The following is a 21,770-nucleotide window of genomic DNA, read 5'->3' as shown; positions in this document are numbered from 1 at the left end:
AAGGCAAACTTAACCATACCTCGATGACGTGGGGTTAGCACACTGTATTTGAATTTTAAAGTACTGGATCTAATCTTGGAAAAACTAGATTTTTTGCCTGATCACTTTCCAATTATTTTGGATTGTAATGAAGCGCCCCCATTTATTTTGTTCTAGCTTCAATGCCTGCCCTATTTCTCTACAGCAGAAAAGTATTGTACAATTACCTAAGTGACCTGTTCACCATGGATACTAATTGATCATTTATTCATCAAAGATATTTATTTATCTAAAAAAACAGTAATTGAGGTGGTCTAGTCGTCCACGTCCACAGAATCTTCACAAAATGAAGTTTTGCTGCCTTAAAGAAATAAAGGCCATAGGCCTATGTACAGACAGTCTCTTACTTGAGATATTTAGTGTCCTTTGTTATGTAGGTACCGTACTTAAAGTATCTCTCTTAAATAGTTATATATGAGGGTGTCACTATAGAATAAGCCCTACTTTACCATAGGCCCAGCTGACCAACACTGATTTCTGAACCCTTTGCACAAATTGGAAATTCTACAATTGATACATAGGCTAGATACAACAGATGCCCTAGGCTGCTAATACTAGATAGGCTTATAATAGTTATATTTCTTATGTCTTATGAATCTGGCAAACTTAAAAAATGTTCATTGACCTTTTTCTCTTCAACTCATTGTCATAGGGAGATTTCAAGTGATAGCTGGTTATAAGTATTCCAATGATTTAGGAATTTGCTCTCAATATTTTTTTGTCGCAGAAGTGATTGTGCTTTTCTTCATTTGCACATTATGTATATAGCCGAAATAGATATAGAAAGCTCATTAATTAGGTCTACCAGGTAGATAAGATTGCTCAATACTGAGCAAATTGATTGCGAAATCTTCCATCAAAATATATAGCCAGCCTAGCTATCAATGGGAAAAAATGTTTGAACTGAATTATAGCTCATGATAATGATTCATTTATTTACGATGTACCATACTTATTTAACCTGGTATTGTCCACAATGAATGGGCCCTGGTACTGCGAGAAACCTAGTACTGGTTTTCAGGTATTTATTCGAGTGCATGACTTTTCTAATGTGTGCATATGTGTACTATATTCATGTATATGTCTAGACCATGCGAGAAAATATGCCGTACTATAGGCCTATTGTATCGATGAATGAATTGTGAAAACAGCTGATTTATCAGATAGATTTTTAAAAAGAATATATGTATTCATAGATTATCGAACTGCCTCAGTATCTGATCCGAGTTCACTGAAGTGAAGTGATAAGTAAGGAATTGGTAAGTTCATTTTTTTTCTAATGGTTGCAGGGTATCTATTAATCATGAATATAGAAATTTGAAAATAATGTAACCACATTTTACCCTGCCTCCCTGATTTGTTTGGATGCTTTTGAGTAGTTTTTGTTTTGGATTGCATTGTTATCTCACGATAAGGTGCTTTGAATGCAATTTGATGTATAACACAAATTTAATTCTATCTAAGGTTGATGTTGACAAAAATTAACTGATTTGTGCTTTGTAGATGCTCTATATAGAAGTGGACGATTATGTCTTCGTATGAGAAAACTGCGAGTAGCAAATTGAGTTCAGATGATGATAAAGATGATGTGAAACATTCAGTCGACCCTGAATACATTGATGATAAAGGTATTGTTAGATTTTATTTTTTTAAATGTTGATAATGGTTCTGAATGCTGTGGTAGGGAATGCCAATAAAGACAGGGATAATCAGGTTTAAATCCCTGCAGAGAGTAAGTCTGGATCTGGGTATAGTACGCCGACAGTAACCAATTCTGGTGTGTGGTCGGTCGGTAAGAGAGGGTTGCTGTACAGGGTTAGTAACAAAGGAGCCTCACTCGCGAGGCGAGTATGACAGTGTCTTCGAAGTTGTTCCAGTAGCAAAGAACGAGTTCTTATGTGTCTGTTTTTGATGATGGGACTTGGGAGCATTTTGAGTTGTCGCTAATACCGGTATGTACTACTGGCAATGGCATTAGGTAGGGTAAGACGCTGATGAGTATTCTGAAAAAAAAACCATTTATAAGCTGTGGTTTAATAAGAGTTAATCACTAGCTGTAAATCATGTTTTGTTTTTTTTTAGAATTTTAAACCACGATTTTATTGACTAGTCTGGTGTCAGACTGGGTTACTTGCCTGCACTGTATTAATGATAAAAATGGTTTAGTAGTAGTAAAGCTGCACTAATTCAGACTTAAACCTATCCTAGTCCACCTGTTGTGCATTTGCACAGGTGAATCAGCTATCCTACACTCATCGGGGTGTACTGACATTCTTACTGAATGAATGCATTAAAAATTTAGCAAAAATCCATTCGGAAATGAATTTTATTTGAAGTTATCTTTCGTATCGAATGAACTGAGCAGTAAATATTGCAGGCAGTTGATGGTTCCAAATGTGTATCGGGGTAATTTAGTGTAATTAACAGTACGCAGGTAGGAATAGTTTGATGATTGGTGATTGCTATCGGCTGTTTTGAGTGTATCTGCTGTATAATAGTGCTACGTATCGCTACGATACACCGGTTTATAGTACGGTGTCAGACCTCATTTATTCTGTGGATATATATACTACTGGTGCATCCCCAGTCGGATGGATTTTCCTCGGACAATTGCTTCCTTATTAAAAAAGAAAATGTTGAAGTGGACTTTATTTGATAATTTTGGGTTCGTATCTGTGTTATTGCTTCACTTTCAGTAACTTAACCATATTTAGTGTCATCCAGAAACTGCATGTTCTGACCTCTGATGATTGTTCATAATATTCTAAATATATTACATACTCTTTTGTATTATTTTCCTGTGAAATACCAATTTAGTTGGTTGAATTCACGAAGAAATGTGAAAGTTGTTACTGAGGGTCTTACTCTCAATTACTGACTGAACATTTTCTTTCATATTCCATTTAAGAATTTCAACTTATATGTGTGGATAGATCGGTCTATTCCAGAGATTTTGCATAAAATGAAACGAGAAATAATATATTTTGGTTCTTGAGCAAATGATTTGACTAGATGAGTCTACATGTCTTTTTAATCGTACACCGTACATCAGTTTTCTAGGTATTTGTTTTACAGTAGATTATCAAGGGCTATTAGAATCGAGGGTTATTGCACTCAGAATCTGCTGTTTCATTAAGCTGCGCGTATTGTGAAAAAAAACTATACCATTTAATTCAAGTATTTCATTCACGTGTGCGCCTGCCGATTATTTTCCAGGGTAAAAGATTGCGTTGCGTGCGTCGATCGATTTTCAATATTCTACCTAAAATGCTTGATGATTAGGTACGTGAACGTGAAGCGTGCTACGTACCCGATAGTTAGTCGTCTATCTCTCTCACCCACCACGTTTAAATCAGTTATTTCCTGGTTTCAATTCAAACGTCGTTTATCGCATCGTCGTCACTCGCGGAACTCTCGCATAAAAACTCAATCATGGCGACGATCATCTCTATTTTCTATTCGCATTTAGCTAAATGAATATTTGGCGCGCTTGCAGTTTGAGTGGATCAGGCGTCTCTCTTACACGTCAAATTACAATTAAAGCCCGAAAATAAAAACCTGAAACTTGATGATAAATTGGGAGGAAGCTTCTTTCAGTAATTTCACTGAGCATTTACCTTGCGACATTTCCTCTGATACGATCATGTGATTGAAAATTTTTTCTGGTTTGAAAATTCCAAGAAGATTTTTTGTACTAAAAATGTTGAAAATGAGAAAAACGTATCTAACCCCTGCTATTAGTTATGTAATGTAACAAACGGTAGCGCTACCGCTGACACGAGTGGTGAAATCAGGTTAAGCTCCCAGGTGTGTAAAATGCATTACAAATCTATACTCTGGTTGGAAATTACGTAGATTTTTACATACAAACCTCATACATCAACGGATATTATGGTACCCCATGCCTCACGTTTACTACCAAATACTCTATCACCCCTTGGAGCGTTTATAAATTACAATTAATCCACAAAATCTTCCCTCTATCACTAATGAATAAATGATGATGAATCTAAACTTTACTAGCGGTTTGTGGAAGAGTATAGTTAAATAATCTGGATGAATTGAGACCTGATGAAATTCATTCTTTTTTTATAAACCTAGATTTAAAGTCTACATACATACATATCGATTTCCAGATTAGGTTTAAATAGAATATGTGTCCGAAGTTCATTGCAAATATGTATTTTTGAACAATGAAAGAAAGATAAACTGGTAATATTAAAGGGTATTTTAATCGAAGTAAAACTGTGATTGGTTTTGTTGCATTTGCCAGCACGGGGTGATATACTTCTTTATGGGGTGAAGCACCTTTTCGTTTGATACCTGTGAAAAGAACTGCGCTTACCAACTTAGAAGGTGGTAAAGTAAACAGATGCTAGTCACAGGTGGCTAGGCTTTAGGCTATTAAAACCATCTTAGAAAAAATTTTTGAAAATAAGATATTCAGTAACTTCAAGACAAACCCAATATTTTACTAATGAGGAAATGGTTATTTTTAGATTAGGGAAATTGATTCGAAATTTAGCAACGTTATATTAAAATGAGTTAAATTTCGCAAGAATGAAGTTGGAAAGAGCATTGTTTCATATTATTTGAAATTCCCAGTTTATGTAGTTATTTTTGGTATCGGCAGCTTCTTGATGGGATTCTTTTTAATCCATCTCGTGGGTGTACCGTCATTGCCGTAAAATAATACGCCGCCTCGAGAGGTGTGGCCCAGAAACTACAATACAAAAGCTTTGAATCTTGATCGTTGCTTACTAGGCACAACATAGTCGCGGAATTAGTGTTTCTCTTAAAAGAAACGATGATAGAATCTCTCTTTCTTACCGTCGGAAATGATTGTTTTAACGCTGATAATCTGTTTAGTTGATGATCTCGCGTTGTTCCCACGTTTCTCGGCATACACTACTCGCGCGCCGTGCACACCCCACGACTACCTGTAAAATTCCTGAAGCCTGGGAAAATTTGTAAGGTTTTCATACGTAAACATTGTTTGCCCCTGTCGTGTTATTGCACGAATAATATTCATTCATTGCCGCAAGATTTTCCTTACAGTTGCCGTTTCAGTTTTCAGATGCGGATAACTTTACGCAGGTGTAAAATACAGATCGGTTTATTAGATTCTATTATTAAGTATTAATCACAAATTTGTATTCGTTCAAAACGACATCATTATCGTGAAGTATGTATCCTCTCAGAAATCTGCAAATTTATACGCAGGTATATCGAATTGAAAATCGATGTTTTAAATCTAAGAAAAAGTATTGCAATTTTTTGGCTCATAGATCACTTGCTAAAGGTTTGATCTTTTCAGTGATCATCAGTACTAACAATTCTTCATTCACATATAGAAAATACATAAGCTGAAATCATGCGAGTGTTTTTTGGCCTAAGCCAAATTAGGCCTGGAACAACCGTTCACACAGGTGCCAATGGGCCTGTTTGACCAGACCAAAAAAATGGAGCCAAATTTTAGCACTTTGCTTTGTTTGAGCATTGTTAAGTATCGAATGAGCAAGTTTTATTAGGCACGGGTCAAATTTGACTTGGGCCTGATCCGGGCCAAATCGCCTCCGTGTGATCGCGGATATAGTATTTTCGATATGATGTTTTAGAATTGACTCGTAGGTACAGGTGGTATAAACGGTTTGCTATGAGTCCGGGCTCTTATCCTTAGAATAAGCATATATAGACCTGAAGTTGATGAATATATGCTTGTGTTAGTGAGAGAGAGTTGAGGAATCGGGCAAAATATTTCCGCCTTCGATTCTACATGGTTCATTTGGTCAGTTTGATGAAAGAAGAAACTAAAATTAACCGTTACAACAAGTTTTACTTCACCCCATGACATTAGCCGGTTTAATATCCCACTAGGCAGATTCCCATTAGAGTCTAACGTTGAGCCCATTAATTCTTGCGGCTATGAATTATTTCAAGTTATTAGAGTTTTATTTCTCTAAAGAGGTCTCATAACTACTGAATTATTTACCGACGTATTTGCTTGGCTACTGTTTCTTCGAAACCGTTTCACTACAGCGGAGATATTTTGGTCAGTTTTATGAGTGTTATTTCTATTCAGTGTTTATCTGTTGGTTTTCTGCGGCGTTGGAGAGAAGAGAGAGAAATTTATGAGGTAGTAAGAGACTCGATGATTTATTAAAAGCAAATTATGCGATATACTTATGAAATATGACAGCGATGATACGAAATGAAGATATTATGGTTTGTTTCTTTTTGATGGAGTGGGAGGGTGGGTGAATGGGTGCTATGAGATCTTTTGAAGAGAACGTTTTTCTTCTCGGGCTATACCCCCCACATTGTTTCAGGAGTTTATAGATATCTGTCATATTTCTGAATAATCTACATTTTAGAATTCTTTGGCGTGGTAATTGCTAGCTAAATTGTAAATCTATGCCTAATGTCAATTACGCAACTTCAACTATGAACTACACTTTATAAAGTTGTCCCAAAATTTAATCGATTTGGGCTTGAATTATGATGGAATTTTGCTTTTCAAACTAAAACTACAATACAAAGAAGATTTCTTGGCACTAGGGTTCCGTTAAGCCCCTATTGGGCATGTGTCTTGTTGAACTATCGCTCTATGGCATTGGTTGACTGGAGTCAGGTACAGTCTAGAGCTTTGTTAGTATTATGGTACACGATGATATCTTGTTTCTAAATGTTTGATATGTACGTAGGTAAGTGAAGGTAAGTATCTATTATTATTGTAGCGAGAATACACATACTTGATACCAGTGGGGTCATGTGACCTCGGAACTGTTCAGACAGTCTCGGATAAATACGGGGGTTATGATGATGTGCGAGGAGGGGCAGTAAAAATCATCCATGTCGCTGTTTTACGGAAAAAAACTTCGCAAAAAAGAACATATTCATGAATAACTCATTTGGAAAAAGTTGCACAACAATTGCCTGGCAAATTAGGATTCATCGGGTATTAAGTTTTGCAAATTCTCGCATCTGATTGGTGGATATATTTGGAAATTATGTCATCACATTTGAATATGATTTTCATGATGGTGAGGCTGATGTAAATGTTACGCAATATTTTCATAATCTAATTACGTATTCGTAAAAACGATCTACACGAGAATATTTACAATTTGATTGGATACCACTTACTGATTATCATCGAAAACAATTGTAAGTACTGCTTTTTATGTTCTTTTTAACTATCAGTTTATTCATTTTCAATGATTGTTTGATTCAGACATGTATTTGGGTACATATATAGCGTTTTAGAATTTTGTCCGATATTTCGTATCAAAATTTGCAGTCTATAAGATCAGGCCTACAGGGGTTAGGTTCAGACGAAGATAGATTTTTCTTGAAAATAATCTTTGTTGTTCAACATTGTAATAAAAAGTATTACTCACGGCATTATTAGTGAATTTGGGTTTTCTTTTCCTCCATTTGCGCAAGAGAGAGGCCAAACGATATTTTTGCCTAGAATTATTGGAAAACTTCAGCATCCAAGTTCTTTTTTAATCGAAATATCACAATTTGACTCAAGTTTTTTCATATTTGTTCTTGGAAAATATAAAGGTTCTTTTCAATTTAAACTCTAGTCAAATTCGGTCTTGATATTTCGAAGAATTTTTGCTAAAAATTCATTTATCTTCTTTTAACCAAGTCATGATTTATTTCCAACTGAAGAAAGACGAAAATAAACATTTCCTGGAATGAGAGATAATCCCTGGATCATTGTTATTGACACTATCTTAATAAGCAATGCGTATATCACCACTACCGAGAGCTTTTTTATCACTGACAACAACTTGTAATCAAAAAGATGTTTGGCATCAGAAGAAGTATTTTTTATAATGATAGACATTTATCGATATAGTTAGAAATATCATTACACTTGTAACAGGTACTATCAGTGACTGCATTACTCAGTGACTATATCACTGGGCTCAAGAGCGAACTGGCGCGCACCACTTCAAACAGGTTTTACGTACATGTGGCGTCATATTACGTGCCTGCCGGGGCTCTCTTTTTGCTTGTGTATGAATGGCACAAAAATTATATCGTAAATCGTGAATATTTTTTGAAGCATACTTAATCTTGTTCAAAATAGTCGAACATGGGCACGGTACGCATGCGTGCGCTCAATGAACTGCTGAAATTACTAGATGATTGTTTTTATGGTTGATAGGTGGTTGATTTTATTTTTGCCCGTCGAGTTTTGCGAGGGAGTTGAGATCTTGTCTGCGAATGTACTATCAGCGCAGCATTCGTGTAAAACTCGACTTGACCTGTCTGTGCGTGGCTATAAATATGTACCTGGGAAAAGCAAGCAGGTTACTTTCTCACAGTCGAAAACGGTGTAGAACTAGAAATAATCGATAATTGAACGGTTTTTCTTTAATTGATCGGCTTGCACCGATGGACCGCTGCATCATTTATCAACTGCTTATTAGAATCGAGGCTTCTTAAGATGAATCTTCAGATTCGTTCAAAATTCGGATGATTCATTTGATGACTTTGCAACCGTTCATTATCATCGTGAACATGTTAATGACCTTGTTCAGTTAGAAAAGTTTCTAAATATCAACGAAAAAATTTTTATAGACGAGATCATATACTGCATACCGGCACAGAAGCTTATCAAATTTGGTTTGTTGCTTTTAGAAGGTACCAAAAATATTAGTCCTTCAGATCTTGATCGCTGGTCGACATTTTGCACTTAGGCCTCTATTAAACGTTGCAGAGACTGATTGGAACTTGTACTTGATGTTAAGCTCTTCCAATCTTCCGAAATCTGTACGTCGTTCAGCTTTGTCTTTTAGTAGCCTCATTAGTGTTGCAGTTAAGTCATCTTATCAGCTAGTCGTCTGTCTCGTATAATATCTCTCTGAGGACATTTTAAGCACTATCTGTATCAGCCATATTGTACTCGGAATTCACTGCAGAAGTTACCTATCTACTACTGAGTAATATTTCATGGACAAGTCTTCGTCTGTAGAAGGAGTGGTGGACGAAGATATATTTATTCGCTTGAACAACATTTACTTACTACAAACTTACGAATACAAATTACGTTACAAATATATGCATCATAGTAGTTCCAAGACATGCTTCAGACACAGAAAAAATATGAGAGAAAATACACGTTCGTTCATTCAGAAATGCGATTCTGTAGCTCGTATTATTGGCAGGGTCAGGTAGAGAGGTTTACAACAACGTTGTCCTCGATGCTGCAGGTTTTTTAGTCTCGTTTTCAGCGTTTTTAGCGTGGGAAACTGCCGAGATCGTTTCATCGGCAACTTGTTGCTTCACTACAGATCAAGGCAGCTGTGAGCTCTCGGCAATCTCGTTTTGCTATCAGGTGTCTACATTATCTCTTAATTCATGTAAAAACACATAGAAAAATGTTGCGCACTTTCAACCAATTGCGCATGGCTCATTGGGGGCAGACTTTGCCATTTTCTCACGCTGCGTACCCTCATAAATCTTAGCTAGCTTGTCTTTCGTAGGTGAGTTTAATGCGTAAAAAATGGCAGCTGAAGCTTCTCCAATGATATAAATGGTTGAAAACCTGACTTCAGTTTGGTATGCTGATTATTTGTGGTATGGGTTTTACCTCGGAGCCCTTTTTGTCATTGATCGGCAGCTCTGTACGAGGAAACAATGCGATCGTTACCACTTGCACCAATCATAGAAGTATGTTCGGAGTTCATCTCAAAAGTAGCGGAACGATGAGAATGACTTTGAATACTGAATACTGAAGTAAACAATAATTGAGGTTTTTCTTGCACCCTCGAGAGACCTGTACTGTATGTTCTGAGAAGTGAAATATTAATAAGAACATGTTTCCATCCTGCAATTAAGTTATGTTGCCTTCTGGCCTCAATAACATTTGGTCATTAATCTTCATCTCATTGAACTGATCTTTGAGTCGTTCAAAAAAATAGAACGATTGTTTACGTATTAACTGTTACCACTAGATAACGCTTGGTGTGGGAAGCATGGCGCGAATTTGGCAGAGGAAAATTGGATCCATGCCACCATCTTGCACCGCAGAAACAAATTCCATTGCAAGTTCTTCACTAGTGGATCCTTCAGTTTTTCTTGGAACAGTGTTTAGAAAACTCTTGTTGTCAAACAGTATTAAGAACAGAATATATCCTCTGCACCTCATGAACTATCATTGACATTGGATCTTAAATTTATTTTTCAAAATTCGCCAAAATCAATGACATCTTCAAAGTTGCTATCAATGGCACCTTCAAAGTTCGAGTTACAATTACTTTCTCTAGTTTCTCTACTGAAGAAATGAAGGTAGTCTGTATTGTTCATATCTGTAGTTTTTCAGTATTTGGACTTAGCTTAATGTAAAAAGATGTTAGACAGACATTAGAAAATGCAGTATAAATACTGAAGGCTCTTGAGTTTCATGTTTGTTTGTGTATACGTGTATATAGAAAAGACATCTATGAAAGGAAAGAACAACAAAGTAAACAAAGATGAATGTATGAAAGATACCTATACAAGTGAAAGATAATGTATACATGGGAAGAACATGTGAATTTTCTTAGATATTTCTTTAAGGGTGAGGGTACTGAACTACTGCCATATGCAACCCTGTATAGGTTCTAATGCCCAGTAGTTGATACAGTAAACAGTTGTAAGATCTAGGATATAATCTTACAGCTATTGGATGAGAAAATCGTTAGTTCAGATCAAGAAAAATATCTCCGATAACATCTAAGTCAGTAATGTTTACTATATCACTAGTTGTTTCGATGATAACATATTTTTACATTTCCCACGTGGAGATGCGCTTCAGTTTAATACTCATGAGCCGTTTTTCCCATGCCTTCTTCAATGAACTTCTCCGGCATCTTTCGAACACCTTTCTCCGCGAGTAGTTGATAATTTATCGCACAGCTAACCACCTGTTTTGGAGGGAATAAATATTTTTCTTATAAACGTACGGCGGCATCATTGGCATCGTATACCCTACCATATACCACTGCCGGTCATCACGTGAATGATGTGAAAACTGTTCAGTAGTCATGTTATCGCTACTTACGCAAATGGCCAGTGGCTATTCACAGAAACACTGCTATGAAAATTATCACCACGGCTTCCAAGAAGCAGGTAAGGTTTTTTTCGTACTGTTTGATAAAGGTCGAGTATTATCGTATGGCCAATCGATTTGAGTCATTGGACTTCTGTGTCAAGTGATATTTCTTACTCATGAGAAAAAACAAACGCAACCACAATCTCATTCGCGGTATTTGTTGGTTTTTTTTTTATTTATAGAACGACTGATGGTAAATTTACACCTCATACACAATATTCGCTTCTTTTTAAGTGTATTATTACTAGTTACATGAACTACTGTTTAGTTTGATGTTACAGGCTTGTTAGAATGGGTAACTCACGTCTGGTGTACCTGTCCGATGGAGTTACCTTAGTTTATTCAAACTACAAGTAATACTACTACAAATACTACATCCCAACGGCTTCTTACTTAGTTTACACCTTAATTCCCAGGTGTCTGTAAACTTTTGTTTGTACTTTTCTTCTTCATTCAATTCTTTAAACTCTACCCATTACAAGATACTTCTGTCATGTCTGGGTATGCATGTTGATGTAGTTTTTTCCAGCATTTGCTCCAAAGTCATGGAAATTGTTGAAAGAATGATTCATGCTCCCAAAACCAAAATTCTATTTTTTTCTGTAGCTTCAAATAAATGGGTTTTATATTTTCTGGATTTTCCATATAAAGTTTTTAATGGTTGCCGGAATGGCTTGATATACAAATAAATCAAATTTGTGTCCAAATTTTATATTGATTGATGGACTCATTTGATTAACCTTGGAAATTTACAAGAAAATTCCCTAAACATTAATGATAATCGTCCTCCTTTTGTAAACAATCATTGTTGAGATTGTAATTAGCAAACAGCGCTTTATGACATTGAAGGATCGCCATATACGACTCTAAACTAGACATAAAACAGAAGTAAACCTTTGTTAAAATTATGCAGCAAATGTTTCACCTAATTTCTATTCAATTTTTGAGACATCAATATGCAGATATACCGATAATGGTATTATACTGGTTTTTTAATTGCTTTCATTTCTTTTGTCTTATACCGTTGGTGGGTCATCAATTCATTACCTGTGACTGTCGGTGATCTGACCATTTCATGGGAATAAGTATTCTCCATGCCCATCCCAGAATTGATTATGATCATCCGCTTTGGCATGAATGTAGGGCTAGAAGGGTTTTGGTAATGACCAAATCTCCTAGACAGTCATCCATGTATGTGATTTTCCAGATTACAACACTCGACAAAAGATGAACGCATGAGCTAGAGGGGCATGTGAAAGACTGAAATTCATGGGGATCGTAGTATTTCACTGAAGTACTAAAACAGTTGACCTGTGAATTTCTAGATGAACGAACTGTGATGCGTTGCTGATTTGTAGCTGCTGGTGAACTCATGTGTAAAGGTTATGAATGAACTCAGCTAACAAGATTCATGCGTGAGTCTTACGACTAAAAGATGATTACTCACTCTTAATCTCGGGGTGTGAGTACTCTATTTACTATTCACGATCATTCAGAAATAGTTCATGTGTGTCGATGGGGGAGTGTTCTCTTATCTCCCAGGGCTAGGCTGCTCATCGGAACTGAGAAAAGTTTCTATTTTTTATGAAGATGTTATTCTCGGGTATAGATTTTTGGTGATATATCATATTTGTTTTCATGAGGTTATCCGACTCATAGGTACCGAACATCAGGCGTGGGTGGAGGTTATGTAAGTTGATAACCCCAATATTCAGTTTTTGAGACTGAACTGATGGAAATTGAACATGTTACTGAATTTTTGTGGTGTCGTCGTTACTCACGGGAGCCATTCTAGATGTGACTGAATGACTCAAGTGTGAGGCGTGGGTGGATGCTGCGTATAGATAGCTGACTCAAAACCAACAGATCTCAAGGTCTTTTCTTGAATCGTAATCGAGACTAAAACGTCGGTTTCTCTGTCAGTTGTTACTTCTTTCACTGACGAATAATGGTTTTATTAATGGAAATGAATGATATCTACATTCTGTACTGACATTTTCGTTATGTTTGTCATTCCCGTCACAGGTCGGCTTCGTTCTAGTAGCCTTTTCATCAGAATCAATTAGCAACTCAGACAGTGTATCAACACAATTTCTTTCTAATACGCTCCCTGGATTGCTGCTCCTGTCGTCATCAAATTTCTGACATTGACTCTTGAGACAATTTTATTACCGACATGAAATGACGATGATATGGGTTAATTGCCAAGTCTCAACCGGCCATCACGGGGGACACAACCAGCTGATTCTGAGAGTTCGTTTGTGATAACCTACGATGCTTGCTACTGGTTGCTCTGCGCGTCTGTATTTTACGAGGGTCACTGGCCTTGATCTACAAAACGCTATGGTCGTTCAGACAATTTATTGCCTCGTCTTTATATGTGTTTTATAGTGATCTGGATTAGATCAAAGCGATTCTCGCCAATAACTCCCGATCATTCAGCCAGATCGATGATAAAATCGACCATTAATTCTTTGCCAATCTAATAAACATTAAAACATCTCACGACTTGGCTCAATTTGAATTTACTATTTCTGCCTATTGCTAGCAATTGTTGATTCCAGTCTCCATCTCACAAAATGCAATTAAAAAAAGCAGCAACACGAATCAATTCAAAAAGATTTTCATGAATTGAAAATATCTCCTGATTTACCATTTCGTATGAAGGTGATATTGCTCGTGTAGAATGTGGTTTATCGTTCATAGTTTCTGTTCGGTTTGAAAGATGGCTCCCCAGCTTCAGCTGACTACTGTAAACTGGTTGCTTTGAGGATCGAGGATGCTTCTCCAGCATCGTTCTAAACAAAAGATCTCATGAGTCAGTCACATTACACATCATTGTTGTATATCTACTTCTGCAAATTGTATTTCAATTTCTTGCTGGAAGAAGAAAAGCAAATAATATTTCTTATAGGTTTTGATTGCAGAACAATTCATATTTGGCTTTGTGTCTGTTTTTCACAGACTCTTTGGCCTTGTTGTATAACACTGGTTTTAATTGGCTGATAGTTTAATTAATAACCACAGGGGTTGAAACTAGTATTTTAGCAACCACAGGGGTTGAAACTAGTATTTTAGCAGGCTTTTGTGGTAAAAAGGATTAGTTAGCTTTTATTCATGATTTCTGAAGACTAATGTTAACCCATCGATTTATGGAATGGGGTAATGATATAACCTGTGGTAGAGGGTGGCCCTGAGGCAAACCCTGACTGAAAATATCACACAGTTCAAGTAGAATAGAATTGTTTTATCTCTCCTCCATAATTGCATCATGAACTTTGTGCACTAATCAGTGTCATCTGAGATAGCCATTCAGCGATTCATTAAATTTAGTAAAGTGTCATGTGGTTTGTGTGGTGTATTGGCTGACGAATGGACGACTAGTGGCTATTCCTGACTGTCAAGTGTCAATTGTGAGTGCGTTATTGATCAAAAAATCCATAACGATTCAGCGGTCAAGGATTCGGTCAATCGTCACCTGATCTACTCATACTGTGGATGGGCAACCTGTGTTTCTAGCGTCGTGGATCCAGGTATAGTAATCGCAGCAATCGTACAAAATCCGGGAATTGGAACTTCTTATTTGAGAGACAACGGAATGGTCGAAGCTCATGGGATTCAATTTTTGGTAGAACTGATACATTATGGTCCAATATTATAAGACGATATTAGAGTGTTGGTAAAATCATTGCCATTAGCCGGAGTTATATGCCACTAGTTAACTTTAACCTCATATATTTGGATTGTTGCCTCGGTATTGATGAGCCAAGTTGATGTGTTGACCATTGTGCATGAGAATGATGGTTAGATCGGTTAGATAACCATGGCTACTTCAATGATTGAGCACTGTTAGCAGCAGTGGTGGTCAATTCTGGCGATAAAATGAAAACACTGTCCATGAACTTGAGACTCGCTAAAGAAGCTGATTACCTTGAGATCAATTGAAGAGTGGTCCATCAAAATCATAAAGTCATTGTTTTCTTACAATTACTGGTTGAAAGATTCGGGTCACATGGCACGCGATCCAGTATTTCCAACAGGTCTCGTGCGGAGCCCGTAGCGCGATTAACTGTTTCAGTCTGCTACGACCTGACAAGATTATCTCATGTCAGCTCATCTCGCCTTCACTGGATTATCCCATACATCCATCGACACCATTCAAGCCCCCATAAATATCCACATCACGTTGTTGCGAAATAAGACCGGCCTAAAACTCCTCGGCATTCATGTATCTATCTCTTCTCCCATGATATGCGTAGGTTAGGAATATTTTTTCCGACAGTTGGAGTAATGTGACGGTTCAACTTAGAAATGTGGCGATGAAAAATTGGATCCGAAATCATTTTGCTAGTGGCTCCCCTCTCAATTACTGAGCGTGAATCCACACGCGAGTGTCTTGATGTTGTTGATGAACATGTCATCTGAAGCACTTTCATGCATCCATTTTAAAGCCATTAGAATTTGAATCCTCTTAAGGCTTGTTGGACAATTTACAAATAAATTGATTTGAAATTTCACGGCATTTAACCACTTTGACTGACAGGAAGCTGCAGGCGACGCTGTTGATCCATGGATGATGTTCTACTGTAGAGGTGTGATGTGTGTGGACGCTTTCACCTCCAAAATACATGTTGTTGTATAAAGACATCATCGGGTGATTCCAACTGAAAGTTATTATCCAACTGGACTTTCACAGGAGCACGATCAACTAATAGTTCATGAAAAATATGTAATCAAACCATAACTGTTTTTTCTCTATATCTGTTTAAGCCACTTGCTGTCCGCTAGTGGATAATTGATGTTTCTCGATAATTGATATCCTCCAACAAAAATCTTCACAAAAGCCTTTTCCTTTACCAACTCAAATACGTACATGGACGTGTTCTTTGCCAGTAGTTCATATTTCCTGATACAAAATGGACCAACATTTCTTATACTTACCATACCATATTCTTTTACAAAACATGAATTTCTCTTATACGCAGCATTTTCCAATCTACATCTTCAGGTTCTTCGATTGCCCTCAACATTATATATTCTCAGAACACGAGTGTACTTCATTTCATTTTTTCCAAATGACCGGAAACATGAATATTTTGTGCGTTGCGAAGATCGTGATGTTTTAGGCGAATGGCCGCTGTGATTCTTCGACGGCAAACTTTGTCCACGTCGCGGCGTTTTTCTCGTATGTGATTGTCATGAGGTGCGGAATATGACAGAAATCGGAGCTAAGCCGTTTCATTTTGTATGTCGAGCGATAGTTTTTGCGCGGCGTCCGCACACGCGCGTGATCGAGAAAAAAGATGTGGTTTTAAGATATACGTATCATGAATTTATAAATGAGTGTCTTGACAAAAGCGAGTATCCTGTTCGTTTATTAAGTATGTTATGACAAGTGCCGCTATTCTTAGTAGATGTTGAAAGAGAGGAGAACGTATAGAGTAACAGGAATCCTTTATGTATGATGAAAAAAAACTTGTGAATTGTTTCGTCAATCCGCAGTTACATTTTGATATTATGATATATGTTATATTCGTATGTCTTGAATTTCATACTGTAATTTTTCGCTGCATGGGCATCAAAAAACCCAACCTTCAACGATTACAAGTAAGTAGCTGATATCGGAAACGCTGGATTCTTATTGCAGTCAGGGACTTCTAATAGAATCAGTGAGTTATTGGCAATTAGAAGGTACCCTTTATGTGGACCTCGTACAGATATTAGTCAGTGTTATATGAATAATATAGCATCCTTTTTTGCTGGTCTCTTGCACAAAAACGATATACACAGTTTTAAACCTGCTTAATCTGGATCAGTTGATTCCTGATATCTTTCTAATCTGGGGTCAATTGCTCAAAAAGTTGGTTAAAGATAACCAGCAGATAGATACCATAGTAAGCGATGAACTCTTAATCGTCACTATGTCAACTATCCTTTGGTTAACTGTAACTATCATTTGAGCAACTGTAGCCCCATTATTTACAGAATATCTTGACATTGCAGTTCACGAGGTATTGTTTGTAAGTTACCAATTTCTATTTTATTGTGATTCTGTATCATTTTTTCATTCATGGCAATTAATTGTGAGCTTCATTTGTTTTTTTACTCCCGCGTTATCGGTGCACGCACACACTTGCCAAGATTCTGGACGCTTATGAATTAAGAAATGGCATCATCATCGCCGCGATCTGGTGGGTGTCGAAATATGGTGCGTCCATTTCATGATTTCCCAGCTGGACGTCGCCGAGTGTCAACTATAAAACGCATCCATTGTTTTACTGGAATCTAATTAACACAGAGTGTGTTGATAATAGCGGCTGCTGCCTCATATATGAGTCATGTCAACAAAAAATCTCATAAAGATTTCGTGTAAAAATTACCCGACGCCGACTGCGGTCGGTTGAAATCCCCTCGCGGCGCGCGTCGTGATACGCCGAATTTTCTGCCGTTTGCTCAATTACGCGCCGATGGTAATATTTCAATTGTCTCAGGACAAAAGTTTGTTCTACCCTCGAAGAACTAAATAATGGCTGTGGCTCAACGAGTGTCAAATACTGTGCGGCGATGAAATATTTTTACTCGAATGAAATATATGTTTTTCTTTTATTAGCAATTTAGCAATGTGGCAAATAGAAATTGTGACAGATTGTAAATCGGAGTCTCTTCAGCGAGGCTTTTATCAATGATACGTGCTTAGTTCAAGCGATATACTGTCCTAATCGTCGTCCAAATTGTGCAAAGAGGCATTTTCGAAATGGTCATTTATTTGGATGAATAGAGTTGACAGATTGGTCTAGCAGTGGATGTCGACTATGGCTTAGTTTCACCAATTGACAGGATTGACCAGCGCCGCATGTTATTGATAGTTAATTCGTTGTCAACTAATCTGCTTGATCCCATTGTCTTATACGTAGTACTCAAATATTGATTAGTTATGGCCAATTTATCCACATTACCAGTCATTCGAGTATTTAAAAAATATCATAAAACGTTGGGTAATGAATTTTCGCGTACTATTCCAGGGCTCGATCGCGTTTTTTTTCGTAGCTCGAAAGGGTGTATTAAGTGTCGTGATAATGAAAGTGTCTGAGATGTCAATAGTAAATCCTTGTCGCTGACACAACGCATCAATTGAGGTTCGTAGTGACCACACGGGTCGGATTAAACCGGCTTCGTTTCAGACTTCGTTACGGCTCAATGTTGCCATTGTTCGGCGTGGGTAACGGGATCAAGAAGATAAACGACGGACTGGTAACCTAACTCAATTACTGTATGCAAAGTCTTCGTTATTTACTCCGGCTCTCCGCATGCACAATCGGAAGTACGAAAATGGAATTGTTTTCCCGTTAATAACACATCGAGGCCATTCCCGCTCAAGAGTGTTCGACAGCGCGCTATTTTGATACACTCGTGTACAAAGGCATCGGTGATATCTCTTCTAAGGAGATATTTAAAACGGGGGCCCACTTTACAGGTTGGTACAGAAATGAGAGGGAGTATCACGTTAGACGTAAAAAAATGATGAACAGAATATTTCTGCGGTGTTGTCCGTATAAAAAGCAGGTAGAATCAGAGATCTTTTGTGAAATAGAAGTTGATGTTCCGAAGAAGAACTTTGTAAAAACACCACAGGCAACATTTTTCACCTTGGGGGATTATGTGATACTCATTAAATGTTTCTGAAGTAATCAGTAAATGTAGGCGATGAAAAGTTTTCTTCGACCTAATTAAGCACTGAATTATAACGAGTTATCTTTGTTCTAATGAACAGTCCTTGAGCGAGCCTGTGGATAGTTATTATCATCTTCATTGTGAATTGTACTTATCGATGTAACACGCGGAGGCGAATTCATATCGTTGATTCATTTTTCACATACCTTCGAATGAGACATAACTTCGTGTTCATATATTTTTCTATGTTTTCTATCGCATCATTGGAATTTGGCTCGGCGAAGTTGTGAATATTCTTGCCGAGCTGCCGTCAAATTAACAATTTCGAACAAATGGTAGCATTAAAAAACTGCCTAGGCTTAGCCATATTTACTTTGTTTGTTTGGTAGTAAGCCAAACCAGTGATGCAGTTAATTGTAAAAAAATTGCGTAGAATTTTCCTGAAATTCACAAGTGACAAGTTACTAGGCATGAACTAAGTATATAAACTATAGTCTAAAGGGTGTAAGTAACATGTTGCACATATGGTGGAATATGTTTGGCTTCTTATGTTGTACCTTTTCTGTTTGGTGAACTGTAAGCAACTTTGCGTTTGCTAACTTAATGTCCCGAGAAATCACACATCCTGAAGGCAACTTTAGATAACTTGTAAAAACTTTTAAAAAGTTTTACAACAGGTAACGCCAAAAAGTGGAATATCAAACAGAAAGATTTTGACCTAGATTCCTGGGAGTTATGTCTGTCTGTGTACCCAGGCTCCCGATAACTGATGAGAGGCCAATTTGTCCAATAATCATCTTAAGTCTCTGATTGTGTATGAAAGACTGATCCCTGAAATTGAACGTTTTTCTCACGAGTGACACGTCTTTTCAACTGGTAGATTATCGAACAGGGGCCAATGGAGCAAATTGGTTTTTGATTGCTACTCCATAGTATAGAATGATGAATGATGAAAATGCTGTCACACATTTGGCGCTAGAATCTTGTGACTGCACGGAGCACGCTTCATTGCTGACATCCGGCTCGGTTGTTTGAGCCGTTAGTTGCACGTCTGGACAGTGGTGATTGTAAACGCTCATCTTGTTATTCCAACAATGGAACAAACTCGCCACAATGTCCGCGACATTCATCATTGTTGACAGCTACGCATTTTTTGTGCGGATTTGCGCGGCTGTAACTAACGGCGCGCATCTATCATTGCGCCACGCAGTTAGTTAGTCATAAAATCGGTCACTCATATTTGAAACGCTGCGTAGTGGTTTAACAATCGTTTGCGTCATGTCGGGCACGTTGATGTCAAAACCGATATTGATAAATAACGCCGATCGAAAGTGAAACTACGCGATCAATCACATGACTGATGGCCGAATTTTGACAGCGTTCGTTACCGATAGTAACTGCGATTTAACTTGATTGGGAATGACCGGCGTTGTGCACTGACCAGTACATGCCGTATGTGCAGACCCTTCACGACTGTTTGATTATGAATCTGACACTTTTATGTAATGCCGAAATTGTTCAGTAATTATTGTTTATGCATCTCCAGTTGATTGCTAAGAATTGATTGCTGACGTAAATTCAGACTAAGAAACATTCATTCTTATTCAGAAAACGATCTCGGCTCTGGTCCTTTAATTGAAAAGTGAGAAAAACTAGTGCAGATGCTACTCGTCAATAAGTATTGCTGGCATTTCTTCAGATACATTGATCTATTTACTGGTTACTTTGGTCTGGTAAGCCCCATATCAGTAAGTTTTCCAATTTGAAGCCAATTTTGTCGACATATTGGAAAAGCAATTTTATATGGTGTATAATGTTTCAGCAGCATATGATGCGTGAACATGTGAACATGTGGTCAGCGTGGACATTGAATCAATTCTGTCTGCCATCAAGAGAACTTTCCTAACTAATGGTTTTTCGGGTAACATTTGTGTACACACTTGTTGCAGATAATGATTAGTCCTAAGTTTGCCAAATGACGAAGATCCCACAATGTTTATTTCGTACATATAAGTTTTGTGGTGAGATGACCATTAATTTAACTTGGCTCTCATTTCGTCATCAATGCTACATAAGGCGATATGGAATGCATATTTGTTTTAAGAGTTAATACCCAAAAAGAAACAGACTCCATTTTGTATGTCTTAAATCTAGAATACTGATTTCTATTATACTGAACTTTTCCATAGATAGTGTCACATCATTAAAGGTCAACGCAACCACAAGCAGCTGGATTTTGAGCTACTAGTGCAATGGCCAATTAGATGCCCATTGTGATGACCTTAGCATTTCTACCAACCACCAACGACCGTCACTGGTGACCTACAGCTGGTCGCTTGGAGTCGACCTGAGTACCTCTGCAACTGATAATACCCTATAGGCGACTTGAGTGCTCCACGACTAGTCACTCATGGTGCGTTTGTGGTATAGGATGACACGAGTCCGCCCAAACTAAAAATCTAAAAAATGGCTCAACTGATCAAGTGGTTTGTATGTAGACCTATTCAGAACAAGGTTGAAGTCAGAGCTATTGGTAATGATCCACGCGCCAAACCATTCTATCATGATGGTTGTTATGATAGAGTTTAGGGAAGTTAGTCTCATGCGTATAGACGATGGCGTATGTCCATTTGTGGTCGATCATATTTGCGCATGCACAGGCCATTTTCTCCCAAACCCCGTTAAGCTTGACAGCTGGCCATATTTAATAGCCGAGTGGAGTAGCCACCGTTCTTTTTATTGGTCCATCTAGTAAGATAAATCAGAATATCTCGCATACCACCGGTAAATGGTTATTGTCCTGTTGCCATACGATTACCATGTATCGCACATTTTGGGCCGAAGTTCTGCCCAAAACGGATGACCAAAGTATAGAAATACATCAATTAGTGTCCACATGCCCTTCACACTTATAGAGCGAAGTGTCTATACTATGCTGATACCAGAT

The 21,770-nt window shown here is 37.5% G+C and overlaps 1 protein-coding gene across 1 annotated transcript in view; it reads left to right on the top strand.

Annotated features, from left to right (window-relative positions):
• The first annotated feature begins 918 nt into the window (after window positions 1-918).
• The window catches only part of LOC141901473 (uncharacterized), a 116,932-nt gene continuing 96,080 nt past the window's right edge, over window positions 919-21,770 (top strand). Inside the window, exons 1-3 of the mRNA XM_074788733.1 lie at window positions 919-1,060; window positions 1,236-1,298; window positions 1,543-1,667. Coding sequence (XP_074644834.1) covers window positions 1,568-1,667 — 100 coding nt within the window. The 5' untranslated portion in view covers window positions 919-1,060; window positions 1,236-1,298; window positions 1,543-1,567. The remainder of the gene's footprint in view (window positions 1,061-1,235; window positions 1,299-1,542; window positions 1,668-21,770) is intronic.

This window comes from Tubulanus polymorphus, chromosome 3 (assembly GCF_964204645.1).
Source record: "Tubulanus polymorphus chromosome 3, tnTubPoly1.2, whole genome shotgun sequence".
Lineage (NCBI taxonomy): Eukaryota > Metazoa > Nemertea > Palaeonemertea > Tubulaniformes > Tubulanidae > Tubulanus > Tubulanus polymorphus.
The sequence above is the reverse complement of the archived record's forward strand: the minus strand, read 5'-3'. Positions and strand labels throughout refer to the sequence as shown.